Source organism: Triplophysa rosa, linkage group LG18 (genome assembly GCF_024868665.1).
Source record: "Triplophysa rosa linkage group LG18, Trosa_1v2, whole genome shotgun sequence".
In the NCBI taxonomy this organism is placed as follows: Eukaryota; Metazoa; Chordata; class Actinopteri; order Cypriniformes; family Nemacheilidae; genus Triplophysa; species Triplophysa rosa.
This window is the reverse complement of record NC_079907.1, coordinates 17,773,773-17,801,381: the sequence shown is the minus strand read 5'-3', so window position 1 is coordinate 17,801,381 and position 27,609 is coordinate 17,773,773. Positions and strand designations below refer to the sequence as shown.

Genomic DNA, 27,609 nt, shown 5'->3' with positions numbered 1-27,609 from the left:
GTCCAGTCAGTAACAATAGCACGTGCCGGTCAAAAATGGAAATTTGCGGAATTCTATTTATATCTTCCTGGGCGGGTCGCAATTTACCTGGGTGGGTAAAAAAACAGTTTAGCTGTCCTGTCAGTCAAGGATTATAGCGCGGGCGCTCTAGTTGCTGTTAACTGTCATATTATCAGAAACTTTAAAAAGGTACAAGCAGAGGGCGCTTGCTCTGACATTGCTTGGTTAACCCGCGTCAGCCAACACAAGTTTTTCGTTCATCATTGCAGTCTACGGATGTTTCAAGCAACTGTAAAGTTCTGTCACAACATCAGAAGGCCTGCCTCTCCTTTCATTCTATTGGATAATGAGAAAAAAGGAGCATGAAGTCAAGCGCTTTTCTGCTCAGTTTTTTTTTCAACTTCAGGCGCTCAAGACTGCTCAGCCAAAAAACGTGAGGCACTGCAGGGGACAAAAACGCGAGGCGCCCGGCACAAATAAGCAGCGCAAAATGCTCCCTGCCAACTGAAAACAATTCAAAAGAGGCGAGTCTAACACCGTGTCTACACCGGACGAGGCAGGCCGTGCCGCATCCAGTGTGGACAAAACTTTAAATAATAATGTGTTCTAATGCGTTTCTAATGTCTTTTGTCGTGTCGCGCAGGTCACATCCTGTGTAGACACGGTGTAACAGCAAAATACGCATTCTGTCTGATCAGGCCCTGATGCGCCTTTTTGGCAGAGCGCTCTTGAGCGCCTGAAGTTGAAAAAAAACTGAAAAGTAAAGTGAAGTGGTTGACGTCATGCACCATTTTTTCCATTGTCCAATCGAATGAATGGAGAAGCGGGCGTTCGTTGTGGTGACGGAACTTTACAGTTGCTTGAAATGTCCATTTCAAACATGAAAAACGCGTTCTGTGTGATCGGCCACTAATGTGATAAACAATACAGTAAAACTGTCATGATTCTGTCCTTCTTGTCGGCATCTCCCCAGGCACCTTTTCCCTTTGAACACTCTCCCCAGTCTTCCTCGGCCATGTCCAGCCCTTCTTGTCCTGCCCGTCCCACACCTCCCCGCTCACAGAGGCGAGTCCCAGCCCCCCTAAGTCTCCTCACCCTGTCCCACCCATGCCTAGTGTCCCCAAGTTTTGGCCTCCCATTCCCCCTCCCTTTAATGTTATTTCTGTTGACCAACCCCATTATTGTCTCCTCCATGTTCCCCTTTGTTTGTTCTGTTGTGTGTTTGTGGTGTCTGTCCTCGTGCCTGTCTGTCTTGGCCCGCTGAAGTTTCTCCCTTGGGCCACCAGGAGGTGTCCCTTGGGGCGGGGGTACTGCCATGATTCTGTCCTTCTTGTCATGAGTTTTCTAGTCTGTGGACTGAGTTGTGACAGTACCATGTCTTTTGTGCTTGTTTTGTTATTTGTGGAAGACACATGGCCATTGTGGTTACTTTGTGCTGCGTGTTTCTCCTGTCTTGTGCTTTGGCCCCGCCCCCTCATTTCCCGGTAATTTCCCCATCAGCTATATTCCCAATAAGCGATATGTCATACAGGAGCAATAATACATTAGGTACTAATACAAAGTTACTAGTTTCAACAAAAGCTAGACCACTACCTGTTGAAAGAAAGAGAGAGGGTTAGTGTTTTTTTTTCTTCTCATTTTGCTGTCAAGTATTCACAGAAGAGATGGGTTTTAAGTAGTTTTTGAATGTTGTGAGAGATGTGGTTGACCGGACTGAGTTAGGAAGAATGTTCCACCAGGAAGGAGTTGTGAAGGAGAATGAGCGGGAAAGTGATTTACTGCCCTTATGACAAGACGCCGCTGGTTTCCCGAACTCAGGGTTCGTGATGGGGTGTAGGAGTGTAGGAGGGTGTGAAAGTATGCCAGTGCAGATCCAATGATAGTCCTGTAGGCAAGCATTAGTGACTTGAATCTGATACGGGCTTCAACCGGTAGCCAGTGTAGAGAGATGAAAAATGGTGTGAGCCTTTTGGGCTGTTGGAAGACGAGGCGTGCTGTTGCGTTCTGAACCAGATGGAGTGGTTTGATAGCCTTTGCAGGAAGACCAGCAAGGAGAGCATTGCAGTAGTCCAACCTTGAGATTACTAGGGCCTGTACACGGAGTTGTGCTCAGTGAGATGGGGTCTAACCTTTCGAATGTTGAATAAGGCATATCGGCATGACCACGTTGTCTTTACAATGTGATCATTGAAGGACAGCTGTTCATCAAATATGACTCGGAGGTTCCTGGCTGTCTTGGGAGGAGTGATTGTGGTATTGCCAAGTTGGATGTTGAGATTGTGATTCACCGTGGGGTGTGCCGGAAACACCAGTAGTTCTGTCTTGGCAGGGTTCAGCTGGAGATGATGCTCTTTCATCCAAGCTGAGATGTCTTCTAGGCAGGCTGTAATGCGAGCTGCTACAATGGTATCGTCTGGGTGAAACGAGATGTAGATCTGGGTGTCGTCAACATAACAGTGATACGAGAAGCCGTGTGCCAGTATGATGGGTCCCAAAGATGTCGTGTAGGTGGAAAAAAGCAGCGGACCAAGCATCGATCCCTGAGGAACCCCAGTGATCATATGGTGAGCAGTGGACAGCGAGCCCCTCCATGACACCCTGAAGGATCTGGAGAGGTATGATTTAAACCAGCGGAGAGGAGTGCCTGAGATTCCTAGAGATGACAGAGTTGCTAGCAGTATCTGGTGATTGACAGTGTCAAACGCTGCAGATAGGTCTAGCAGAATCAGGACTGAGGATTTAGATTCCGCCTTGGCTAGCTGCAATGCTTCTGTGACCGATAGCAGTGCAGTCTCAGTGGAGTGGTTTGTTTTGAAGCCAGACTGCTTGTCATCCAGTAGTTTATTCTGGGATAGTTAGAAGACACCTGGTTGAAAACTGCCCTTTCAAGTGTTTTTGCAATAAATGGGAGGAGAGAGTCAGGTCTGTAATTGTCGGTAGTAGAGGGGTCCAATGTGGGTTTCTTAAGTAGGGGCATGACCTGGGCGAGCAGGGAGGTGTTGATGTGTGTGAGTGTGAGTGTGCTGGATATGGCCTGAAGGAGATAGGTGGGGATTGGGTCAAGGGGACAGGTGGTGGGGTGGCTGGAGAGAAGTCTAGTGACTTCAGTGTCAGTCAGTGGGGTGAAAGAGGAAAGTTCAATGTTTGAAGTGAGGGTAGTGTGTACCGAGGTCTGAGGTGCTGAGAATTGTTTGCTGATGGATGATGTTATCTCAGTGAAAAACACAGCGAAGTCCTCGCAGTCAAAGATGAAGTGGGTTGGGAGGAGGGGGGAAAAGAAGAGAGTTAAATGTCTTGAAAAGCTGCCGAGTGTTAGGTGCATTGCTCACCTTGGTGGTATAGAAAGACGTTTTAGCTGTGGTAACACTAGCAGAGAAAGAGAAGAGTAGTGACTGGTAGTCCCGGTCAGCAGGATTCTTGGTCTTGCGCCATTTCCTTTCAGCAGCCCTGAGTGTACTTCGTTGTTCACAGAGAATGTCAGACAGCCAAGGGCAGGAAGGGGTGGCGCGAGCTGGTCTGGAGGACAGAGGACAAAGGTTGTCTAGACAGGATGTAAGTGTTGAGAATAAGGTGTCGGTGGCAGTGTCAACATCTAGAGATCCAAAGTTGGAGGTAAAAGAGGATGTCACTTTAACAGAGAGGGTGCTAGGGGAGAGAGAGAGAAGGTTCCGTCTAAAATAAACAGGTGGTGGTGTAGGTGTAGTGCATGTAGGAAGGAGCATGTTGAAAGTAATGAAGAAGCGGTCAGAAATGTGAAGAGGTGTGACTTTAATGTTATCTGTGGTGAAGTTACGGGTGTAGATGAGATCAAGCCGGTTTCCTGATCTGTGAGTACCGGCTGTGGCGAAGCATGTGATGTCGAACGAGGCGGTGAAGGTGTGGAAGTCAGAAGCATAGGGTTTCTCCAGGTAGATGTTGAAGTCCCCAAAAACTACAAGAGGGCCGCCATCCTCCGGGAATGATGAGAGCAGCACATCTAACTCTTCAATGAAGTTGTGAAGAGGACCTGGGGGACGATAAACTACAACAACACTGAGCTGAGTGGGAGAAGTGATGTTAACAGCGTGGTATTCAAATGAATAGTTGTTGCATAGAGAAGATAGTGTGGAATATTTCCAATTATTGTTGATAAGCAAACCTGTACCTCCTCCTCTTCCAGTTTGGCGGGGAGAGTGAGAGAAGGAGTAGTTTGTGGAGAGAGCAGCGGGTGTGGCTGAGTCTTCAGGACGAATCCATGTATACAACATAAAAGTATTGTACTTTTACTTAACCTGGTATCAGTGGCTTGAATTTAAAAAAAAAAGTGAAAAGTGAAGTGAAAAAAAAAAGTGAAAAAAAGTGAAGTGAAAGTGAAAAGTGAAAAGAAGTGCCTTATGACAATGCATTGATCAGTGTTGTGAAATAGCAGACGTTAGCTCCACTAAAAGATGGCAAGTAGGGCTGTCACGATTATGAAATTTGATTGACGATTAATTGTCTAATAAATCATTGCGATTATGACGATTAATTGTCTGTTTTAGGGCTTTGGCGATTATGCCGATTAATTGTCTGTTTTAGAGCTTTGACATTCAATTCTCATACATTTTTGATTCAGCGATTGAAACGACCATATTGTTCTGAATACAAGACTATGTTTTTTTCTTGGAAATACATCGGAAAAAATTGGGTCATCATATATTTAAGGTTTAGGCTTTTACCTGTCAATAATACAACCACCAAATACTTGTAAATTAAGTAAATTGATCAGGTGTGAATTGAAGCCACCATTAAAATGCTATCAGTCATAGAAAAGCTTCTAGTCAGTTTTTTTCTCACTTGCAAGACTACAATAAAATTTTACTTGTGTGTTAATGGAATTTTGGTAGACTGGTTTTCACACTGAGATTTGCTAAAATAATATTAAATTGTACTGCAGGTAATTTGTATATGTTTTAGGTTTTTTTAAGTGATTGTGTTGTGGTGGCACATTTTACAAGTATTACCATGCTTTAGTTGCAATATATACACTAAAATATGCAATATGCAGATGCACTACAGCTCCCCCTAGTGTCTTCTATAGAGATGTGCAATAATTGCGATGATCTGAAACCATCGCGATGAGGTCAAACAATCGCGATGAGACGATTATTTAATAATCGTGACAGCCCTAATGGCAAGGTCCATTGGTCAGGGAAAATGGAGATAAAAATATTTTAAAAACAGTCTACCCAAGCAATACAAGTAATTGTTAATAGAGTAGCTGTACTGTTTAACGTGTTGACAAAATGTTTATATGCTCTACTACTTGTAAGTCGCTTTGGGTAAAAGCGTCTGCCAAATGAATAAATGTAAATGTAATAGTTTCGGGAAGCGCACATAAATAGAGACAGGTGCAGTTGCATGGAGCATGTGGTGCAACACGCTCTTCAGCCGCGGCTCATGGTTCAAATACAGACGCGCGGCAAGCATGCTGAAATAGAGAACAACACAGTTGCGATGTGAATGAAGTGCAAAGCGCTCTCTTTACTCACAGGCAGTCACCATGAGAGAGCAAGCTTCCGTCCTGAGCACTTTGGGGAAAAGGAGAAAGCCGCGCGCATTTTGCATGCATTTTAATGCTTTTGAGATGGTACTGGTCAGCTCCGAGCAGGGTGCCATCAAACTGTACATCCCCATAATTAATCACAGTCTTTGCGGTTAGAAAATCACATTTTATCACATTGTGATTTAATCGCAAATGCAATTAATCGTTCCACCCTAATCTTGTCACACCCCTAGTACATACTATTGCAATTTAACTGCATCGGTCAAGATTAATTGACTTGTTGAATTTACTTGTTGAACTGACTTGTTGAATTAACTGCTGTTGCAAATTTATTATATGTGAGACAAAATGTAAGGGTGGGCCCAAGTCCCCTCACACCCATCAGTATAAGGGCACATTTTTTGAGCCTTCTTGTGACATGGCTTTTTGATGAGACTTTTTTTCTGGTTGCCTCCCTCGACAACTACTGTTCTTTGACATTTTCCATGATGGTAATGAAACAGCATTGTTCAAGAAGCCTGTTCATGAAGTGGTGCCTACTCAAAACTGTAGGCATGTGAACGTCAGAAGTAGGTACAGGATATTATGACCTCTGATAGCTTTTTAATTAAGAGTAGAGTGACATGACACAGACACTGGAATCATGTATTCCTAGTTCCTGTGTGGGTTTGACCTGACCTGCTCTCTTCAATAACAAACTATTTTACTTGCTTGCATTTCAGTCAATGCAATACAGATTGATCAACGAGAAATTTGGAAAGGTTCTTGAAGCTCATAAGATCTTAAAAGGTCACAAAATAACTTCTTGTCCATACTCAGTTCATACCGGAAGACCTTTAGCTGCATTGCTGGCTTTGGTAGTAGTGGGCTTCTTAAATAGATTACTGCAAGATCATGGTGTAAAATACTGAAAGTGAAAAGATCTGTTTTGTAATTCTTTAGCAATACTGTTGGTATTTTTGTATGTGTGTTAATTCTCTTACTTTATAAAGTCCTTCACAGCCCTTCAAACAATCTTTGTGGCTTTCTCAGTTTTCATGTAGATGTTAGCTTACAGTAAGTGAGTGGAGACTAAAGCTGAACACCAAAATCATTAAGTATAATGAATCTTCTGTGTACTCTGTACTCAGTACTGTGTTGTTTTCAGATGTTGCTCTTTTCAAAGCTTACGAGACTTAATGACCGTTGTTTCATATACGTATAAATTGTTTCTTCTACAATTAGATAAATATAAATATAAAAGAACATTGTTGTCATTGAGGGAATAGAGAGCTGTAAAATCAAACTGAATCACATAGCTTAGTTAATTGGCTTTTGAGATGATGTAATGAGAAATATTTGAGCTGATAATGAAATCTCAGACTTTCATATCTTTGTAAATCTGTGCATACTTTGTGACATTGTCTCCTTAAACTAAGGACACGTACTGGGTACATATTTTTCTCAAAATGCTGAGAAGCAGGAGACCTAAGCTAGGTATGTAACCAATTTCCATCAAATCTCATTATTGTCAAACAGTATTTTCATTTTCCAAGGTGGCATGGAAGCTGCATCTGAAATGACATTTAGGTGTATTCAATGCCGTTTAAAGGTGGCATGTTATCAGATTGGTTTATAAATGTTAAATAAATGTAGATATAAACATTTTGCTTTTAATTATTGTAACAAAAGGCTCAATAAAAGGGAAGGAAGGAGGCGGGAACCGGCGAACATTCACAATAAACTTTAATAAAAATAAACAAACAATAATCTGGAAGTAAAAAGGCCGGCAGCCACCTGACGGTACACTGCCGGCCACACAAACAAACAAAACTTAACATATGTCCGGGCCCGGTCCTCTCTCGCCGTACACTCCTGTCGCTCGTCCTTTTATGCTTCCGATCTCCTCCGTGAGACAAGCGGGACCGGTGTGCGCGCAGCTGATTCCCACTATCACTCATGCCACTGGCCCCGCCTCCCTGCCTCACTGCTCTCGTCACGCCTCCCTCATCACAATTATGAAGAAACAAAGTTCTGCTTCTATGCTTCATTAACCAAAAGAGGCATTAGAACTGCATTTGACACTAGAGGCTGTCGAGGATCAGAACATCTACTGGTACATACTATGGATGTCATGGTACAACAAGGCGGCAGACTCAGATGCGGGGAAAAACAGATATGTTTATTAAATAACACACAGTATACAATCCAAAAAGTCCAAATGAGGCGCACCACCAATGGCACGACAATCGGCGGGAAGATCCTCAACCCGCCGGAGAGATGATGGTAGGAAATCAGAACCCAAACGAGAAACAGGAGGGAAGAGAGAGAAGAGAACGAATAGAGCAGATGATAGTCATAAAGCAATCGAGAGACAGGAGAGGAGAGAGAGAAGACAATGAGCAGAGCAGGTGAGAAGAATGAAACAATAACGAGGAGATAAGCAGGTTTAACGAGGGGGTGGGGTCACATCACAATTACGAGAAAGCACATGACAGGCTGTCAACCACACCATGCTCACAAGAAACAAAACATCAACACAAAAGAGGAAACAAAGACACAAGGGATGCACCAAAAATAAAATTGTTGGTCAAAGCCGAAAGTGAATATAATAAAACACTTGACAGATAGCCGAATACTGAAAACATTTTTTTAAACATTTTTTCTATTTATTTAGCCAATTTTTTTATTGTTGCAATAATTGAATATGTGATTGTGTAAACGTCAATCCTTGTTAGAGATGATGATTTTTTAATACAATGGCGAGGTCGCGATGCATCATGCCTACTACTATAGCAAAGGGTTCCATTTCACATTCCAGCAGACAATATACCAACAAAACACAATATAACTTAAAATAAGTAAATGAACAAAGCAAAACTATAACTGACCTATAACTGACTGCTGAAAAAAAGTGCATTGAAATTAATGCAAAAAGCATATCATCAAAATCGTCATTGTTTGTTAAAATATATTTGATATTTTTACCTATTTGGCTGCATACCGAAAGTGCTTTATTTTTTATAAATAAAAAGTGGGGTATATATATGTATATGCAGGGCTGTACAGTGCGACATATATGTTGCACATGCTACGAAAAAAATCGGTCTGTGCTACGAATAAATGTAATAGTATTGCACGTGTACGATACAGTTTGGCAGGTGAATTAGACAGAGCCGCTTGTTTGTGTGAAGTGCGTTTGTCGTTGTGCTTGTTCGTGTGTGAGGTTAACTAATGGCACACCACTATTTATTTTCGTTTTTATTTAGTTTTTGCAATTAAAACTTGTTTTACAGCCAAGTCCATTGATCTAGAGCCCACTGATCTGTGCCATGTGGGAAAACATGGAAGGAATCACGAAAGCGGAATTATACTATCTAAATATGCTTGTTCTGCGTGTCTATGAGTGAATGAGCTGCACACTTTAACATGTTACAGGCGTGACACTCGTGGATTTGTCTGTATCTCACTATACGAAGACATGAACACATGAAGTTCATCCACAGAGTTTATTTTACGAGCATCTCACTGTTTGAGCGAAGCTACTGTCAACCACACTGAAACTCAAGCGTCTGCGCGACGAACCGCCAAAATAAAAGTCAGCTTAATTTGAACCAGATGATAAAATAATTAAAGATCGCTTATCACAGGCAGGGTCTGCCAATCTCATATCAATCTTGAGTGCATATACAGTAGTATTGCATACTTCGTATCTTCGAAGTGTATTTAGTTTGATCAAATTTATAAAAGAGAGATACAGCTGTATGATTATTTACGGAAAAACACAAGTTGCTAGAGGTGGGGCTAGTGGGGATAGTGGGATGGAACTACAGCACGAGCAAGCAACACATCATCACAATAATCCCTTCGTGTTTTGTACATTATGCACGTACACGCCGATTGCCAACAAAACACAGACGTATGACTTAGTTTGACTTACCATGTGCAGTTCATGTCCGGCATCTTTTAGCACTGAGACCGTGCCATCTATCAGTTTCAAACAATCTCCAAATCCAGCGTTATATCCAGCGTTTATATAACATCCACAACTGAAATGCCATGAACAAACAGACACACCTAAACTTTACTATCGCAAGAGTAATGAGCTGCAGTGCAGTCCATCTTGACGTAGCACAGATAACATTGATGGTAAAGCGGGTATCGCTCGTCGGTTGGCTCGTGGGCAGGCTCTTTCTTTCGCTGTGCTTTTCCGGGAGAATAGCCAAGAAATTAATATTTCGGAAAGTTTTTTGTAATTATTTAAAAAATTCGAAACAAGTTGGAGTGCTGGGGGAGTGTGTCAAGTACAGAAATACTACGTCATATGTCCAATTCGTTTTTTAACAAGTTGACCATGTTAAGCATGAGAAGCCAGCACATTTTACAGTGTAAAGAATCAGAATGCATGACATAGCATGATACCCGATCTTTAACTTTGATAACTTGAATATATAAACTGCAGTAAACACTATAGTATACTTAAAATTTACTATAGTAAGGTTCCAATATAATATAGTACACAAGAATTTTACTGTAGTAAATACTAGAGTATANTAGAGTTAGGGTTAGCTTTTAAAGTTGCAGACCCTAAGTTTCGCCTCTTTGTCGGCATCTCAGTTTGAAACATAAAATTTCAGTTAAATGTGGAGTGATTTTCTTTACATGGCTTGTGCTTTGGCACTGCTGCTCTGCGCGGATGAATCCAAGCTTTGTGCTCACTGCATTCCGTTCAGTTTACCCTAAGGGGGGTTATCACTGCTCTCCCTGCTCTTATTCATTCTGGCTGCATGGATGGGTAGGGATTTTTGCCCAGAGTAGAACCATACCGCCAAATTAGATTCGCTTAATCGGACTAGGTGTTATAATCCCACAATTTCAGCACAGTTGAAATGCCCAATAGGACATTTCCCACACCTTATGCATGACATGGAGAGCGGCCAGGAATATCAATAGAGGAAAGGAGGTCTGAGGTTTCACTGGGTTTGTCGGGTAGGCATCCTCTGTGTTTGGGGGATAAGTTATTATAGAAATACATAGCATACTTACCTTTCCTTGCTATTATCAGAGAGACATTTCATTAGTAGTGTGTCCGATCCCAGTTTCATCACATCCATTATCCTTGGTGAAAGATGCCATTTGGTGAGGTGCTGCTGATAATGCCCTTTGTACCTTTTTATAATGCCCTCAATCTTTTTTGTTGATATTGATCCTGACTGAATTAAAATGATGTCCATATAAACTAACCAGTTTTTGCTTTTCCCAAAAGCAAGTAGCCTTACCCAATTTCCATTATGCCCTCAGTGTTGCCGTAAGTATGTTTTGCATATGCCGGTTGTCACCCTAACCCACTTTTTCTTTGACACAAATATCTTTTCTAATAATTCAAACAGACCAGTGCAAGACCACTGTACCTGCGGTCGGAAGCAGTCGGAAATGGAGTGGTTTTTCAGAACTGTTATGTATTGCGTGACAAGACAAACGCAGGCTAGATTGTTATATTTGCAATCATACGTTTTTAGTGATGTGCACTCAGTGTTTTTCATCTCTTTCTATTTCAGTATTACAGTTGCTATGAAGGGACAACCACGCTGGGAGGCACTGGATAATGCACTGGTGTACTATGCAGGAGCAGCTCTTATGGCTATAGGTTCTTTGTTTGTTATCAGCAGTTTCCTGACCTTGGGTTTTAGTGGCACCTTTCTGGGTAAATGAAATTTATTAATTTATACTTCTGTATTACATTAATAAAGAATCCTGAATAGGACTGTCAAGGAGTTATGGTGGGCAATAATAACAAATGCATTATATTTTATGTATAGTACATTTTACATGTGCCACAATTTTTGTTTTTCTCTTTGTGAATGATAATGGCGGTGATTATAGTAAACAACAGCTGAGAGTTACAGTTTGCCAGGCGATGAATAAATGATAACATATGGGATTAAGTAAATATAAAGATAATGTCCCATAATCCCTGTGTTTTACTCAAATACAGTAAAAATGCATGAGTTATTGTACACATGATCATCTTGACGTCAGCTTTTGCGTTTATGTTCATTGTAAATGAATGAGAAAGATTTATTTAAGTGATAACAAAGAATTCTTTTCAACTGAATTTTGTGTTTTTACAGCATTTTACTTTTACTCTCATTGGGTTTGCAGACAAAATATAATTAAAGAACAGCCTTCTCCTAAATTAAATATGCCTGCCTATATGGGAATATTTAATATGTTGTTTAATATGTTTTTTAACCATAGATGCAGGAAATCCCACTTTATTTATGTATGACTTTTGCATAGAATTTGGAATCTATAATGTGGATAAAAGGTAGAAATTATCTATCGGAACTCTATTGGAAGTTGTATAAAAGGAAAATGTCATCATTTAGCAATAAGTACAACTGTGGAAAACAGTGATAAATTCCTAAATTAATAGAAAGCAGAGGTAGTTTCTTTGTGAAAGACCGCCTATTCAAACTTTCACATTAACATTACATTTCACTTTTAATCATTTAGAAGATGCTTTTATTCAGAGTGATTTACAAATGCATGTAACATTTTGTGAATTTTTTGACAGCACAACAGGATCAGCAGGGCTAATGTTTATATATTTTTCTGTCCTTCACAGACATACATACTAAACATACATACACGTATACTAATGCTCAAATGTATTGGCTGCCCAAATTTATCAGACACTTTTTTCAATTTAAAACCACAAATTGCCTACAGCATGAAAAAGGCCAATGTAATAAATTTATAGTTTATACATTTATTGTGTGAATGCATTGCACTTGTCTGTCGCATAGTCCATTTTTCTATGATTTATAAAACGAAATCAAATCAGTTAAAATCAGTATTAGCCAAAAACTCTCTATTGCGTGCATTCATGCATACGTGTTGTACATGCATGTACATACATACAGAATTGATAAGTAATTAATTAATAGTTCTTATTTAAAAAAATACGGACAGTCCTATTACATTTATTACATCTGCCAAGCCTGTAGCAAGAACAGCAAAGAGATGGAGCAGCGAAACAGAGCGGGCCTTACAAGCCTGTTTCGACTGCACGGATTGGAGTGTCTTTGAAGCTGCAGCCACTGATCTGGANCAATATATACACTAAAATATGCAATATGCAGATGCACTACAGCTCCCCCTAGTGTCTTCTATAGAGATGTGCAATAATTGCGATGATCTGAAACCATCGCGATGAGGTCAAACAATCGCGATGAGACGATTATTTAATAATCGTGACAGCCCTAATGGCAAGGTCCATTGGTCAGGGAAAATGGAGATAAAAATATTTTAAAAACAGTCTACCCAAGCAATACAAGTAATTGTTAATAGAGTAGCAGTACTGTTTAACGTGTTGACAAAATGTTTATATGCTCTACTACTTGTAAGTCGCTTTGGGTAAAAGCGTCTGCCAAATGAATAAATGTAAATGTAATAGTTTCGGGAAGCGCACATAAATAGAGACAGGTGCAGTTGCAAGGAGCATGTGGTGCAACACGCTCTTCAGCCGCGGCTCATGGTTCAAATACAGACGCGCGGCAAGCATGCTGAAATAGAGAACAACACAGTTGCGATGTGAATGAAGTGCAAAGCGCTCTCTTAACTCACAGGCAGTCACCATGAGAGAGCAAGCTTCCGTCCTGAGCACTTTGGGGAAAAGGAGAAAGCCGCGCGCATTTTGCATGCATTTTAATGCTTTTGAGATGGTACTGGTCAGCTCCGAGCAGGGTGCCATCAAACTGTACATCCCCATAATTAATCACAGTCTTTGCGGTTAGAAAATCACATTTTATCACATAGTGATTTAATCGCAAATGCAATTAATCGTTCCACCCTAATCTTGTCACACCCCTAGTACATACTATTGCAATTTAACTGCATCGGTCAAGATTAATTGACTTGTTGAATTTACTAGTTGAACTGACTTGTTGAATTAACTGCTGTTGCAAATTTATAATATGTGAGACAAAATGTAAGGGTGGGCCCAAGTCCCCTCACACCCATCAGTATAAGGGCACATTTTTTGAGCCTTCTTGTGACATGGCTTTTTGAAGAGACTTTTTTTCTGGTTGCCTCCCTCGACAACTACTGTGCTTTGACATTTTCCATGATGGTAATGAAACAGCATTGTTCAAGAAGCCTGTTCATGAAGTGGTGCCTACTCAAAACTGTAGGCATGTGAACGTCAGAAGTAGGTACAGGATATTATGACCTCTGATAGCTTTTTAATTAAGAGTAGAGTGACATGACACAGACACTGGAATCATGTATTCCTAGTTCCTGTGTGGGTTTGACCTGACCTGCTCTCTTCAATAACAAACAATTTTACTTGCTTGCATTTCAGTCAATGCAATACAGATTGATCAACGAGAAATTTGGAAAGGTTCTTGAAGCTCATAAGATCTTAAAAGGTCACAAAATAACTTCTTGTCCATACTCAGTTCATACCGGAAGACCTTTAGCTGCATTGCTGGCTTTGGTAGTAGTGGGCATCTTAAATAGATTACTGCAAGATCATGGTGTAAAATACTGAAAGTGAAAAGATCTGTTTTGTAATTCTTTAGCAATACTGTTGGTATTTTTGTATGTGTGTTAATTCTCTAACTTTATAAAGTCCTTCACAGCCCTTCAAACAATCTTTGTGGCTTTCTCAGTTTTCATGTAGATGTTAGCATACAGTAAGTGAGTGGAGACTAAAGCTGAACACCAAAATCATTAAGTATAATGAATCTTCTGTGTACTCTGTACTCAGTACTGTGTTGTTTTCAGATGTTGCTCTTTTCAAAGCTTACGAGACTTAATGACCGTTGTTTCATATACGTATAAATTGTTTCTTCTACAATTAGATAAATATAAATATAAAAGAACATTGTTGTCATTGAGGGAATAGAGAGCTGTAAAATCAAACTGAATCACATAGCTTAGTTAATTGGCTTTTGAGATGATGTAATGAGAAATATTTGAGCTGATAATGAAATCTCAGACTTTCATATCTTTGTAAATCTGTGCATACTTTGTGACATTGTCTCCTTAAACTAAGGACACGTACTGGGTACATATTTTTCTCAAAATGCTGAGAAGCAGGAGACCTAAGCTAGGTATGTAACCAATTTCCATCAAATCTCATTATTGTCAAACAGTATTTTCATTTTCCAAGGTGGCATGGAAGCTGCATCTGAAATGACATTTAGGTGTATTCAATGCCGTTTAAAGGTGGCATGTTATCAGATTGGTTTATAAATGTTAAATAAATGTAGATATAAACATTTTGCTTTTAATTATTGTAACAAAAGGCTCAATAAAAGGGAAGGAAGGAGGCGGGAACCGGCGAACATTCACAATAAACTTTAATAAAAATAAACAAACAATAATCTGGAAGTAAAAAGGCCGGCAGCCACCTGACGGTACACTGCCGGCCACACAAACAAACAAAACTTAACATATGTCCGGGCCCGGTCCTCTCTCGCCGTACACTCCTGTCGCTCGTCCTTTTATGCTTCCGATCTCCTCCGTGAGACAAGCGGGACCGGTGTGCGCGCAGCTGATTCCCACTATCACTCATGCCACTGGCCCCGCCTCCCTGCCTCACTGCTCTCGTCACGCCTCCCTCATCACAATTATGAAGAAACAAAGTTCTGCTTCTATGCTTCATTAACCAAAAGAGGCATTAGAACTGCATTTGACACTAGAGGCTGTCGAGGATCAGAACATCTACTGGTACATACTATGGATGTCATGGTACAACAAGGCGGCAGACTCAGATGCGGGGAAAAACAGATATGTTTATTAAATAACACACAGTATACAATCCAAAAAGTCCAAATGAGGCGCACCACCAATGGCACGACAATCGGCGGGAAGATCCTCAACCCGCCGGAGAGATGATGGTAGGAAATCAGAACCCAAACGAGAAACAGGAGGGAAGAGAGAGAAGAGAACGAATAGAGCAGATGATAGTCATAAAGCAAACGAGAGACAGGAGAGGAGAGAGAGAAGACAATGAGCAGAGCAGGTGAGAAGAATGAAACAATAACGAGGAGATAAGCAGGTTTAACGAGGGGGTGGGGTCACATCACAATTACGAGAAAGCACATGACAGGCTGTCAACCACACCATGCTCACAAGAAACAAAACATCAACACAAAAGAGGAAACAAAGACACAAGGGATGCACCAAAAATAAAATTGTTGGTCAAAGCCGAAAGTGAATATAATAAAACACTTGACAGATAGCCGAATACTGAAAACATTTTTTTAAACATTTTTTCTATTTATTTAGCCAATTTTTTAATTGTTGCAATAATTGAATATGTGAATGTGTAAACGTCAATCCTTGTTAGAGATGATGATTTTTTAATACAATGGCGAGGTCGCGATGCATCATGCCTACTACTATAGCAAAGGGTTCCATTTCACATTCCAGCAGACAATATACCAACAAAACACAATATAACTTAAAATAAGTAAATGAACAAAGCAAAACTATAACTGACCTATAACTGACTGCTGAAAAAAAGTGCATTGAAATTAATGCAAAAAGCATATCATCAAAATCGTCATTGTTTGTTAAAATATATTTGATATTTTTACCTATTTGGCTGCATACCGAAAGTGCTTTATTTTTTATAAATAAAAAGTGGGGTATATATATGTATATGCAGGGCTGTACAGTGCGACATATATGTTGCACATGCTACGAAAAAAATCGGTCTGTGCTACGAATAAATGTAATAGTATTGCACGTGTACGATACAGTTTGGCAGGTGAATTAGACAGAGCCGCTTGTTTGTGTGAAGTGCGTTTGTCGTTGTGCTTGTTCGTGTGTGAGGTTAACTAATGGCACACCACTATTTATTTTCGTTTTTATTTAGTTTTTGCAATTAAAACTTGTTTTACAGCCAAGTCCATTGATCTAGAGCCCACTGATCTGTGCCATGTGGGAAAACATGGAAGGAATCACGAAAGCGGAATTATACTATCTAAATATGCTTGTTCTGCGTGTCTATGAGTGAATGAGCTGCACACTTTAACATGTTACAGGCGTGACACTCGTGGATTTGTCTGTATCTCACTATACGAAGACATGAACACATGAAGTTCATCCACAGAGTTTATTTTACGAGCATCTCACTGTTTGAGCGAAGCTACTGTCAACCACACTGAAACTCAAGCGTCTGCGCGACGAACCGCCAAAATAAAAGTCAGCTTAATTTGAACCAGATGATAAAATAATTAAAGATCGCATATCACAGGCAGGGTCTGCCAATCTCATATCAATCTTGAGTGCATATACAGTAGTATTGCATACATCGTATCTTCGAAGTGTATTTAGTTTGATCAAATTTATAAAAGAGAGATACAGCTGTATGATTATTTACGGAAAAACACAAGATGCTAGAGGTGGGGCTAGTGGGGAAAGTGGGATGGAACTACAGCACGAGCAAGCAACACATCATCACAATAATCCCTTCGTGTTTTGTACATTATGCACGTACACGCCGATTGCCAACAAAACACAGACGTATGACTTAGTTTGACTTACCATGTGCAGTTCATGTCCGGCATCTTTTAGCACTGAGACCGTGCCATCTATCAGTTTCAAACAATCTCCAAATCCAGCGTTATATCCAGCGTTTATATAACATCCACAACTGAAATGCCATGAACAAACAGACACACCTAAACTTTACTATCGCAAGAGTAATGAGCTGCAGTGCAGACCATCTTGACGTAGCACAGATAACATTGATGGTAAAGCGGGTATCGCTCGTCGGTTGGCTCGTGGGCAGGCTCTTTCTTTCGCCTTGCTGTGCTTTTCCGGGAGAATAGCCAAGAAATTAATATTTCGGAAAGTTTTTTGTAATTATTTAAAAAATTCGAAACAAGTTGGAGTGCTGGGGGAGTGTGTCAAGTACAGAAATACTACGTCATATGTCCAATTCGTTTTTTAACAAGTTGACCATGTTAAGCATGAGAAGCCAGCACATTTTACAGTGTAAAGAATCAGAATGCATGACATAGCATGATACCCGATCTTTAACTTTGATAACTTGAATATATAAACTGCAGTAAACACTATAGTATACTTAAAATTTACTATAGTAAGGTTCCAATATAATATAGTACACAAGAATTTTACTGTAGTAAATACTAGAGTATACATGTCAGGACTCTGTCTTTCCTGTTACGAGTTCTCATGCTCATTGGACGGAGTCGTGACAGAACCACGTCTTGCAGGTTTATGTTGCGTTTTGTGTGGAGACACGTGGCTTTGTTGTCAGTTTCGCCGCGTGTCATCCTGTCTTGTCTCTCAGCCCCGCCTTCCTGTCTCCCGTAATCTTACTTTGAGTGTTAATCCCAGTCACCTGCCCGTCACCTCCCGTATGTAATTACCCTTCGTTAGTCTTCCCACATATAATGTCCCTTTGTTCTCTGTCCTTTGCCGGTTTGTTGTCGTGTATACTACATGTCAACCCCTTCGTGTCATTCATATAGTAACTCTCGAGTTGTTCATGTTTATCTGTTTCCCTAGTTTAGCCCTGTTTCTACCTTTTTGTTATGGTGTTTGTTATTTTTTGATTCCTAGTTATTCCCCACATGGGAAGTGTTTGTTTTGTTTTAGCGAGTATTATTTTCCTGTTTTGTTTTGTGTTTTTGTTAAATAAAAACATTTTTTTGTACTCTCCTGTCTGCGACTGGGTTCTGCCAAACCGTTCTATGACAATACAGTTTTTTATGGACAAATGTGTTTACTACTGTATAGTAAAGCATTGAAAATACAGAACTCTGTATTGTATGTACAGGTGCTGGTCATATAATTAGAATATCAGCAAAAAGTTGATTTATTTCACTAATTCCATTCAAAAAGTGAAAATTGTATATTATATTCATTCATTACACACAGACTGATATATTTCAAATGTTTATTTCTTTTAATTTGATGATTATAACTGACAACTAATGAAAATCCCAAATTCAGTATCTCAGAAAATTAGAATATTACTTAAAACCAATACAAAGAAAGGATTTTTAGAAATCTTGGCCAACTGAAAAGTATGAACATGAAAGGTATGAGCATGTACAGCACTCAATACATAGTTGGGGCTCCTTTTGCCTGAATTACTGCAGCAATGCGGCGTGGCATGGAGTCGATCAGTCTGTGGCACTGCTCAGGTGTTATGAGAGGCCAGGTTGCTCTGGCCTTCAGCTCTTCTGCATTGTTGGGTCAGGCATATCGCATCTTCCTCTTCACAATGCCCCATAGATTTTCTATGGGGTTAAGGTCAGGCGAGTTTGCTGGCCAATTAAGAACAGGGATACCATGGTCCTTAAACCAGGTACTGGTAGCTTTGGCACTGTGTGCAGGTGCCAAGTCCTGTTGGAAAATAAAATCTGCATCTCCATAAAGTTGGTCCAAAGTCCTTTAAAGCTGATAACAGACGTATACTTGTGCTACAACTGTTTGGCCTGTGCTTAAAAACTTTAAAACTCTGTAGCACAGGTGCCATGTGCAAAAAAAGTTCATCTGTGATCATGCCCCTAGTAAGTGAAAAAGTTCAATTTGCTTTTTTTCATATTTGTTGATGTACCTTGAAACAGATAGCCTGAAGTGCTTCTCCTTTTTGGTTGTTGACATATGGCGAAGTGTTTGAATAATTAGACTCACTTTGTTGATCATAATCCTATACTATAATAATAATAATATGTGCATACTGAAGCGAAACGCTGTTCCCTATGATGCCGGATGTAACAGCCTGGCTGAGATTTTAGAGGAAGTACGTCATCGACCCGTATGCATATACCCCATTTTGCCAAGCAATATATGCATAAAAAGTTATATGTTGTCCCTGAGCAAAGTTGGCAACATAAAAATAATTTAGGCCAGGTCAACAACCATTGAGATAAATTAAATAAATTATGTATTATCGAACAATCACCCACACCACATGTAAGATGTGTTTTAACCCAGTGTAAATGGTAAAACCTAGTGTCAACCTAAGGTGCAACCAATTTATTAGCCATGACCCAGAGACCTAGAAAAATAAACACAATGGTCCTTTACATAACACTGACCTTTCTCTCTTTTCTTCTTTCTTCTACAAACCTTCCTTTTCCTCTGCTCCTGGACAAGCTGCACAGCCAGGTGGCTTTAGTAGGCAGAGGAGGCCAATGAAGTCCAAATGACTTGTTTTCAGTTTTGGTGTAAAGGCCAAAAGTACAGAGAAAGAAGAAAAATAATTACTACTTTCTTGACTAGAAAGACAGAACTGTTAGGAAAAACTTCCCCACTGGTGAAAATTACCTCAGGCTAAAGGACAGGTCAGCGTGAAGTGCATCTGTGTGAACAGTCCTTGTCTATGGAGGGGGTTTTGTAGGAATTAGAGCAGTAGGACAGAAGCCTTTTGTCAGCTGGTTTGTCCTTCACAGTCTTAACAGTGTTAGTTTGTTGCTATCCAGTGGTTTTACTTGTTTAGCATCTGTGGAGTGGACATAGGGCTGGGCAATATTAAAAAAAATTGATATTAGATAATTGTGCTGAAGATGTAAAATTACAGAATTTTTTACTGTTAAATTAAAACTGTTGTTGAAAATTAGGAATAGTGTGAAAGGATGGCATCAACAGGCAATTTTGCTTCCCCTTTTTCTCACAAGTAGCACAAAACATAACCCTTTTTTATTACTATCACAACAGCAAGCAATATAAGTGAGACATGAGAGTAAATGATGAATTAGTCCCTTCAAAAAAGTAATATTGTTTTTCAGAATACGATACTAAACAAAATAATTTGTGAGGTGTGCAATATGATAACCTTTCATGTTAAGTATTTACATTTAATAGAAAGTAATAATTTAATAAAAAGTAGTAAGTGGTCACGAGGAATTATTGTTAGTTGTTTTTTACTAAACATTTTAAATGTTCTTAAGAAATTGGGGAAGTAGAGTTAGGGTTAGCTTTTAAAGTTGCAGACCCTAAGTTTCGCCTCTTTGTCGGCATCTCAGTTTGAAACATAAAATTTCAGTTAAATGTGGAGTGATTTTCTTTACATGGCTTGTGCTTTGGCACTGCTGCTCTGCGCGGATGAATCCAAGCTTTGTGCTCACTGCATTCCGTTCAGTTTACCCTAAGGGGGGTTATCACTGCTCTCCCTGCTCTTATTCATTCTGGCTGCATGGATGGGTAGGGATTTTTGCCCAGAGTAGAACCATACCGCCAAATTAGATTCGCTTAATCGGACTAGGTGTTATAATCCCACAATTTCAGCACAGTTGAAATGCCCAATAGGACATTTCCCACTCCTTATGCATGACATGGAGAGCGGTCAGGAATATTAATAGAGGAAAGGAGGTCTGAGGTTTCACTGGGTTTGTCGGGTAGGCATCCTCTGTGTTTGGGGGATAAGTTATTATAGAAATACATAGCATACTTACCTTTCCTTGCTATTATCAGAGAGACATTTCATTAGTTGTGTGTCCGATCCCAGTTTCATCTCATCCATTATCCTTGGTGAAAGATGCCATTTGGTGAGGTGCTGCTGATAATGCCCTTTGTACCTTTTTATAATGCCCTCAATCTTTTTTGTTGATATTGATCCTGACTGAATTAAAATGATGTCCATATAAACTAACCAGTTTTTGCTTTTCCCAAAAGCAAGTAGCCTTACCCAATTTCCATTATGCCCTCAGTGTTGCCGTAAGTATGTTTTGCATATGCCGGTTGTCACCCTAACCCACTTTTTCTTTGACACAAATATCTTTTCTAATAATTCAAACAGACCAGTGCAAGACTTTTGTACCTGCGGTCGGAAGCAGTCGGAAATGGAGTGGTTTTTCAGAACTGTTATGTATTGCGTGACAAGACAAACGCAGGCTAGATTGTTATATTTGCAATCATACGTTTTTAGTGATGTGCACTCATTGTTTTTCATCTCTTTCTATTTCAGTATTACAGTTGCTATGAAGGGACAACCACGCTGGGAGGCACTGGATAATGCACTGGTGTACTATGCAGGAGCAGCTCTTATGGCTATAGGTTCTTTGTTTGTTATCAGCAGTTTCCTGACCTTGGGTTTTAGTGGCACCTTTCTGGGTAAATGAAATTTATTAATTTATATTTCTGTATTACATTAATAAAGAATCCTGAATAGGACTGTCAATGAGTTATGGTGGGCAATAATAACAAATGCATTATATTTTATGTATAGTACATTTTACATGTGCCACAATTTTTGTTTTTCTCTTTGTGAATGATAATGGCGGTGATACAGAACATTTAACAATAAACTTTAATCAAAAATAAATAAACAATAAGCAGCATTAAAGCAGGCCGGCAGCCCCTCACAGACGACTGCCGGCCACACGAAGGTAAACAAAACTTAACAACTTCCGGGCCCGGTCCTCTCTCGTCGGCAGTCCCGTCGCTCGTCCTCTTATGCTCCCGAGCTCCCCCGTGAGGCATGCGAGACCGGTGCGCGTACAGCTGATACTCATTATCACTCACGCCACCGGCCCCGCCTTCCTGCCCCACGGCTCTCGTCCCGCCTTCCTCGCTACAATTACATTTACGCGGCAGACGCTTTTATCCAAAGCGACTTACATTCTCTCCACCACCCTGAGCCATCGGAGGGCTCCCCAGTGTAGGAGCTTATATAACAGAGATATATAATGAATGTCTCAAAAAGTGAAACACAAATAAAAGAACCCTCTAGGAGCTCGAACACCCCAGGTGCATGTTACCGTCAGACCTTTGTCCTAAACTGGGTCAGAGAGAGAAGAAAGAAGGAGGGGTTAAAACCCAGATATGGGCAAGAGGGTGGTTACATAGGCTCCCGGTGACACAAGGGTGCTCTACCTTCTTTTAAGGGCAGGTGCAGGGATTTCGGAATAGATCACAAAATTCAAACAGGGCTTTATGTTGGTTGACCCTAGAAGGAGCGCATATCATAGAGGGAATGCAATGTTTAGGCTACATTATATACTTTTATATACATTATATATATCTTATATACTGTATGACTGGTGCAATCTAAGTTGAATAATGATTTTAAACTAAGCCACTGTATTTTCATATGATGATTTGCTTGAAGCATGATGATCCATGCTTTTCTTTGAAATCCATCGGGGTTTAAATCCAGCCATGTTCTAAAAAAACATGATCAGATTTTGCAATGTACGAGAGTATAATGGATAATAATTACATGTATTCAGTATTAAAAGGAATTAAAAAATCCCTCACTGCCCATCCATGATGTATATGACTTTACTTTCTTCCAACCCAACACAATCTGAGTTATATGAATATCCTGGCTTTTTCTAGCTTTGTAATGGCATTGAAGGGGTCCACGTTTTTTGAGGGCTCCATCATAAAAAATAACCCCATGACTGTGATGGGTTAATATATGTCTACAAGAGAAAATGTTTAATATTTTATGTTTGTTTAGTGGTCCTATCATTACATATTCATGTAAACATTCCAGGAAGGTATCTCTTAAAAAATAAGGTTTTTACTGTGATGCCATAGAAGAACCCATTTCTGGTTCCACAAAGAACCCTTCAGTCAAAGTTTCTTTAAAGAACCATCTCTTTTTTTATCTTTTCATATTCTGAAGAACCTTTTCGCCACATAGAAACATTTTGGTAAAACATAAAGGTTCTTCAGATTTTTAAAGGTTCTTCATGGGAACCATTTTTGACATTTTTTTTATTTTATGGCATCGTGAAGCACTTTTATTTTTAAGAGTGTAAATTCAAATGTAGGCGCACATTCTGGCACGTCTCATGACTAGTCATCAGATGCGTCGTAATAAAACGCATATGACGACTAGTCACGAGATAACCTGTACTTTACTGCCACAAGCAGCCTACAAAAGTGTGTTGGGGTATAGTGATGCTCACTTTAAAATAGAATCTGCCCACTGAGTGGACAGTATGCAGGGCAGCACTTTTCATTTTTAGAAAAGACACAACCCATGAAGTTCAACACCAGACTCAACTAGAGCTTGGACTCAAAAATGAAAATTCTTTCATCATTTACTCCCCCTCAAGTTGTTTCAAACTTGTCTAAGGTTTGTTGTTCTGGGGCACTATTGACTTTCATGGTACGTTTGGTTACAAACAGTCTTCCAAATATCTTCTTTTGTGTTCAACAGAACAAAGTAATTAATACAGGTTTGAAACAACTTGAGAGTGAGTAAATAATGACAGAATTTTCATTTTTGGGTGAACCATTCCTTTAATAATGCAGCTGGATTCATTGGATTTAGACAATTTCTTAAAAACAGATTTTGTCTGTGAATGAAAATATCGACCATTTATTTTCTTTCTTTAAACAGGGGACTACTTTGGCATTCTGATGGATCAGAAGGTAACCGGGTTTCCTTTCAACGTGATGGACAACCCCATGTACTGGGGAAGCACTGCTAACTACCTGAGCTTGGCTTTAATGTGAGTCTGCATTCTGCATAACCTCGTCATTCATGTACAGTTTGGTCTAAAATGCCATTAGTAAAAAAATGATTATTTTTTATTATTATCCTAAACGTTTGAGTGAGAAACATGGTTTATGGCGCCACAAGTTTGCTTACAAAACCATGTGATTACAGACCAAGTGCAAAATTGTAATATTTCTTTTTCATAACATTTCTTCTCTTTTTTACTAAGGTTTTAAATTTCAGATTTCCAATGTAGACTTTTTGACCCCATTGTACTGTTTAAAATAGCACATAACCATAATAGATATACTAAATAGCAAACTGTCTGATTTCAGACATAAATCCCTAGACTATTATTTCAGAGAGTCAGAAAAATCTCAGAAGTTAAAAATAAAAAAGTACGCTAATCAATTCCTGTTTGATCATGGTGACACATGTACCGGTGTCTTGCTGCACTCCCCAGGTATTTCCGGATAACTTGCCTATGTGCTCATTAGTAAACCATACTGTGGTCCCAAAATCCCCAGGACACTAATTTCCATCCCTCCATGGACCTGTCAACCGTTGTAACTGTTACAGAGAGAGAGAAGCTATACTGTCTGAGACAAGCAGCTATAATTTGCAGTAACAGATTTCTCAGGAGCAATATGCTGCTATTTCTGGATATCTTCCATCTAAACACACACGCGCATGTGTGAGTGTCTCACAGGTTGATAAACCTCTTTAATAGCAACGGAAGAATCTCCTGCTGATAGTGAAATGTGAGTAATATTAAAAATGACTTAAAAATAAATAATGCAAGAAATCTGATCTTTTTATGCTGAAGTTACGCAGCCGTGACGGCATGGTGAACAATGCTGCAGCTTTAGGTCTAGACAATGTGTTAGTTTATTTATGTTGTGGTGGAGAGCTTTCAGACAGCTTTCCCTAACAGACTTAAAAAAAAGTTGGAGTGGGTCTGCATGCGGTCACCTTGACAACAGTGACCAGTCTGCTGATGACTGGCTTGTTTGGTTGCTAGGCAACCACTGATGGAGCAAGTGAGTGGCCTATGGTCTCCTAAACTATAAACCTTTTTACTGTTCGCCACTCTCTGTGTCTCTGTGTGTGTGTCTCTTTCTGTCTCGGCTTACTGGTCCAAAATCGATCAAATAGTTCATCATGGTCTCTTGTGCGTCATAGAGGAAAGGGGCTGGTTGCTAACCTTGCGTAGAGTGAATTTCTGACACTTGGAGCCCATTCACCCTCTCACGCCTTTGCCAGGAACCTGGGAGTATGTGTTAGAGTGATTTTTTTTCTGTCTGTATGATAACATGCATCATTAACTGGTGAAAAGGGCAGTACAGCCGGTCACCAGCATATGTTGGGTTTAAGAAAATCCAGTCTTGGGGAGTGGTACACTAGCTGGACTAGCACCAGCTAATATGCAATTCTTTCTTGATTTGGGCAGTATGAAGGTATATAACCCCCTGGAGGGTCGCAAGGTCGAGAGGGCGGGGTCGCAAGATGATTTCCAGAAATGTGTTGTCATTATGCACGTTTGGGTAGAATAGGTGTGTAGCGAGGAAGGCGGGACGAGAGCCGTGGGGCAGGAAGGTGGGGCCGGTGGCTTGAGTGATAATGAGTATCAGCTGTAGGCGCACCGGTCCCACATGCCTCACGGAGGAGATCGGGAGCATAAGAGGATGGGCGACAGGACTGCCGACGAGAGAGGACCGGGCCCGGACATGTTAAGTTTTATTTATGTTTGTGTGGCCGGCAGTCGTCCGTGAGGTGGCTGCCGGCCTTTTATTTCCGTGTTATTGTTTGTTTATTTTTGGATTAAAGTGTTTGAATGTTCGCCGGTTCCCGCCTCCTTCCTTCCGTTTTATTGAGCTTTATTACAAGGTGCATGTTCGCATTTGGATGCAACGTATGTATACTGTAACCACCTCCGAGGATATGGGGTCTCGAGTCACTGGCACTGTTATTTTGGGGGTCGCGGGCTGAAAAGTTTGGGAACCCCTGCGTTAAGCCACGGGTATACTTGACTTTCCGTGTCCGTCTCGCGCACAAACGTGTCTGCACAGCTTCTTGAGCATACTCATCACGGATTAAGCATGGACGTCCAAGTTCGACACATGTGTAATACAAATGAGTATGTGTGCTCTACCAGACCGTCAGAGGGCAGCGCTGAGTCGCTTCATTAACAGACCCACTGCAAATTAATGATAGAGAAAGTCATTCGCCATTGCAAACAATCCGAGCAAACAGCAAGACAACAAGAACAACAACAACAACCACAAACAGTATGGAGAAGGAAATGCTTCTTCGCTTACTGTTCTTGGTTTCAGTGTGTGTTGGTTTTGTATCATTCTTCTTCGACAACGGTACACTGCACACTTTCTGTGTATGTATTGACACCTAGTGGACTAGCGCACTTTTCTCGCCCATGCGCTGTTGTATGTGTCACGTCCGCTCGGTCTCAAAAAATGGGCTGCACTCGGACAGGGTGCGACCCTTCTGATGACGAAAATCGCGTCATATGGGCGGTGCGCGGATGGCCGGACCATACTTTCGCCTTTAGACTGTGTGGAGTCTCACATAACATTCATACTGAAGGTCTGGGAACTTTGGCTGCTTTCTTTGGCCAAGGCCCGCCCAACCCAAGAGGCCATATGACCGACAGGTAAAGCAACCAACCAAGTTTCGTTTTAAGAAACATCACCAGTTTGATGTTCAATATTAGTAGTCAATTATATTAATTAATAGCATTAAGAAAGTTATGAAATATCAATTTTATCTTCAGAATCTGTATCAGCAGATATCACTCTGAATAATCGTCTACCGGTATCAGTGGAGAAATTTAGTATAGGTGCATCTCAACTTGTAAGGGATTTATTGGATGTATTTTTTTCAGAGCAAATTTTGTTTTATATCGGTGCTGTCCTTCTAAAACCGTTTATCTCCATATATCGTGATTTTTACTTTTTTTTGCTATATATCATTACAATCCTTATCATCATTATTAGTATTTNTTGTCATTGTGTTGAATGTCTGTACTAGAAGCTTCCAACACCAAAGAAAATTCCTTGTGTGTGCAAGCACACTTGGCAATAAAGCTCTTCTGATTTGTCAATACTATGACACCTCTTCAGGGTTTACATCTAGCTCATGTAGGATCTCATGTAGTGCTAGATCTACCAATTCTAATCCAATACACATCTTAAGGGCACTTAATGTTCTGTGAGGCAGGACCTGCTAACACGTTTTGTGATTGTCTGTATTCACACATCTAAACCCAACCTATGCTGACCATGCTGTGCCTTCAATTGTGTCCATGGGAAGCACTTCCTGTATCTAACACCTCTGTCTGACCAATAGAGACTGAGTACTAGACACAGACACATACTACTTAAAGAAGAGAACTTAGAATAGCACCATGTTTTGGTTTTACGAAGATCTTACTAGTGCTTTTAAAATTATTTTGCATATCTGACCTTTTGGGGGATTGTACCCCAATCCTAAAAAGTCCTTTATTATTAATTTATTAAATGAATTGCTCTTTATTTTTAAGTAAAATGTATATGTTTTCTTCAGGCTTTATATTTATATTTATGGACTTTAGTTTTTACAAACACACTCGGGATTAACCATTCTAATTTAAACAGGTTTTAAA

At 40.1% G+C, this 27,609-nt stretch overlaps 1 protein-coding gene across 1 annotated transcript in view; it reads left to right on the top strand.

Moving 5' to 3' along the window:
- LOC130569351 (phosphatidylethanolamine N-methyltransferase-like) overlaps positions 1 to 23,974 on the top strand; it is a 52,519-nt gene extending 28,545 nt beyond the window's left edge. Inside the window, exons 4-5 of the mRNA XM_057358945.1 lie at positions 11,062 to 11,207; positions 23,853 to 23,974. Coding sequence (XP_057214928.1) covers positions 11,062 to 11,207; positions 23,853 to 23,968 — 262 coding nt within the window. The 3' untranslated portion in view covers positions 23,969 to 23,974. The remainder of the gene's footprint in view (positions 1 to 11,061; positions 11,208 to 23,852) is intronic.
- Positions 23,975 to 27,609: the final 3,635 nt, after the last annotated feature.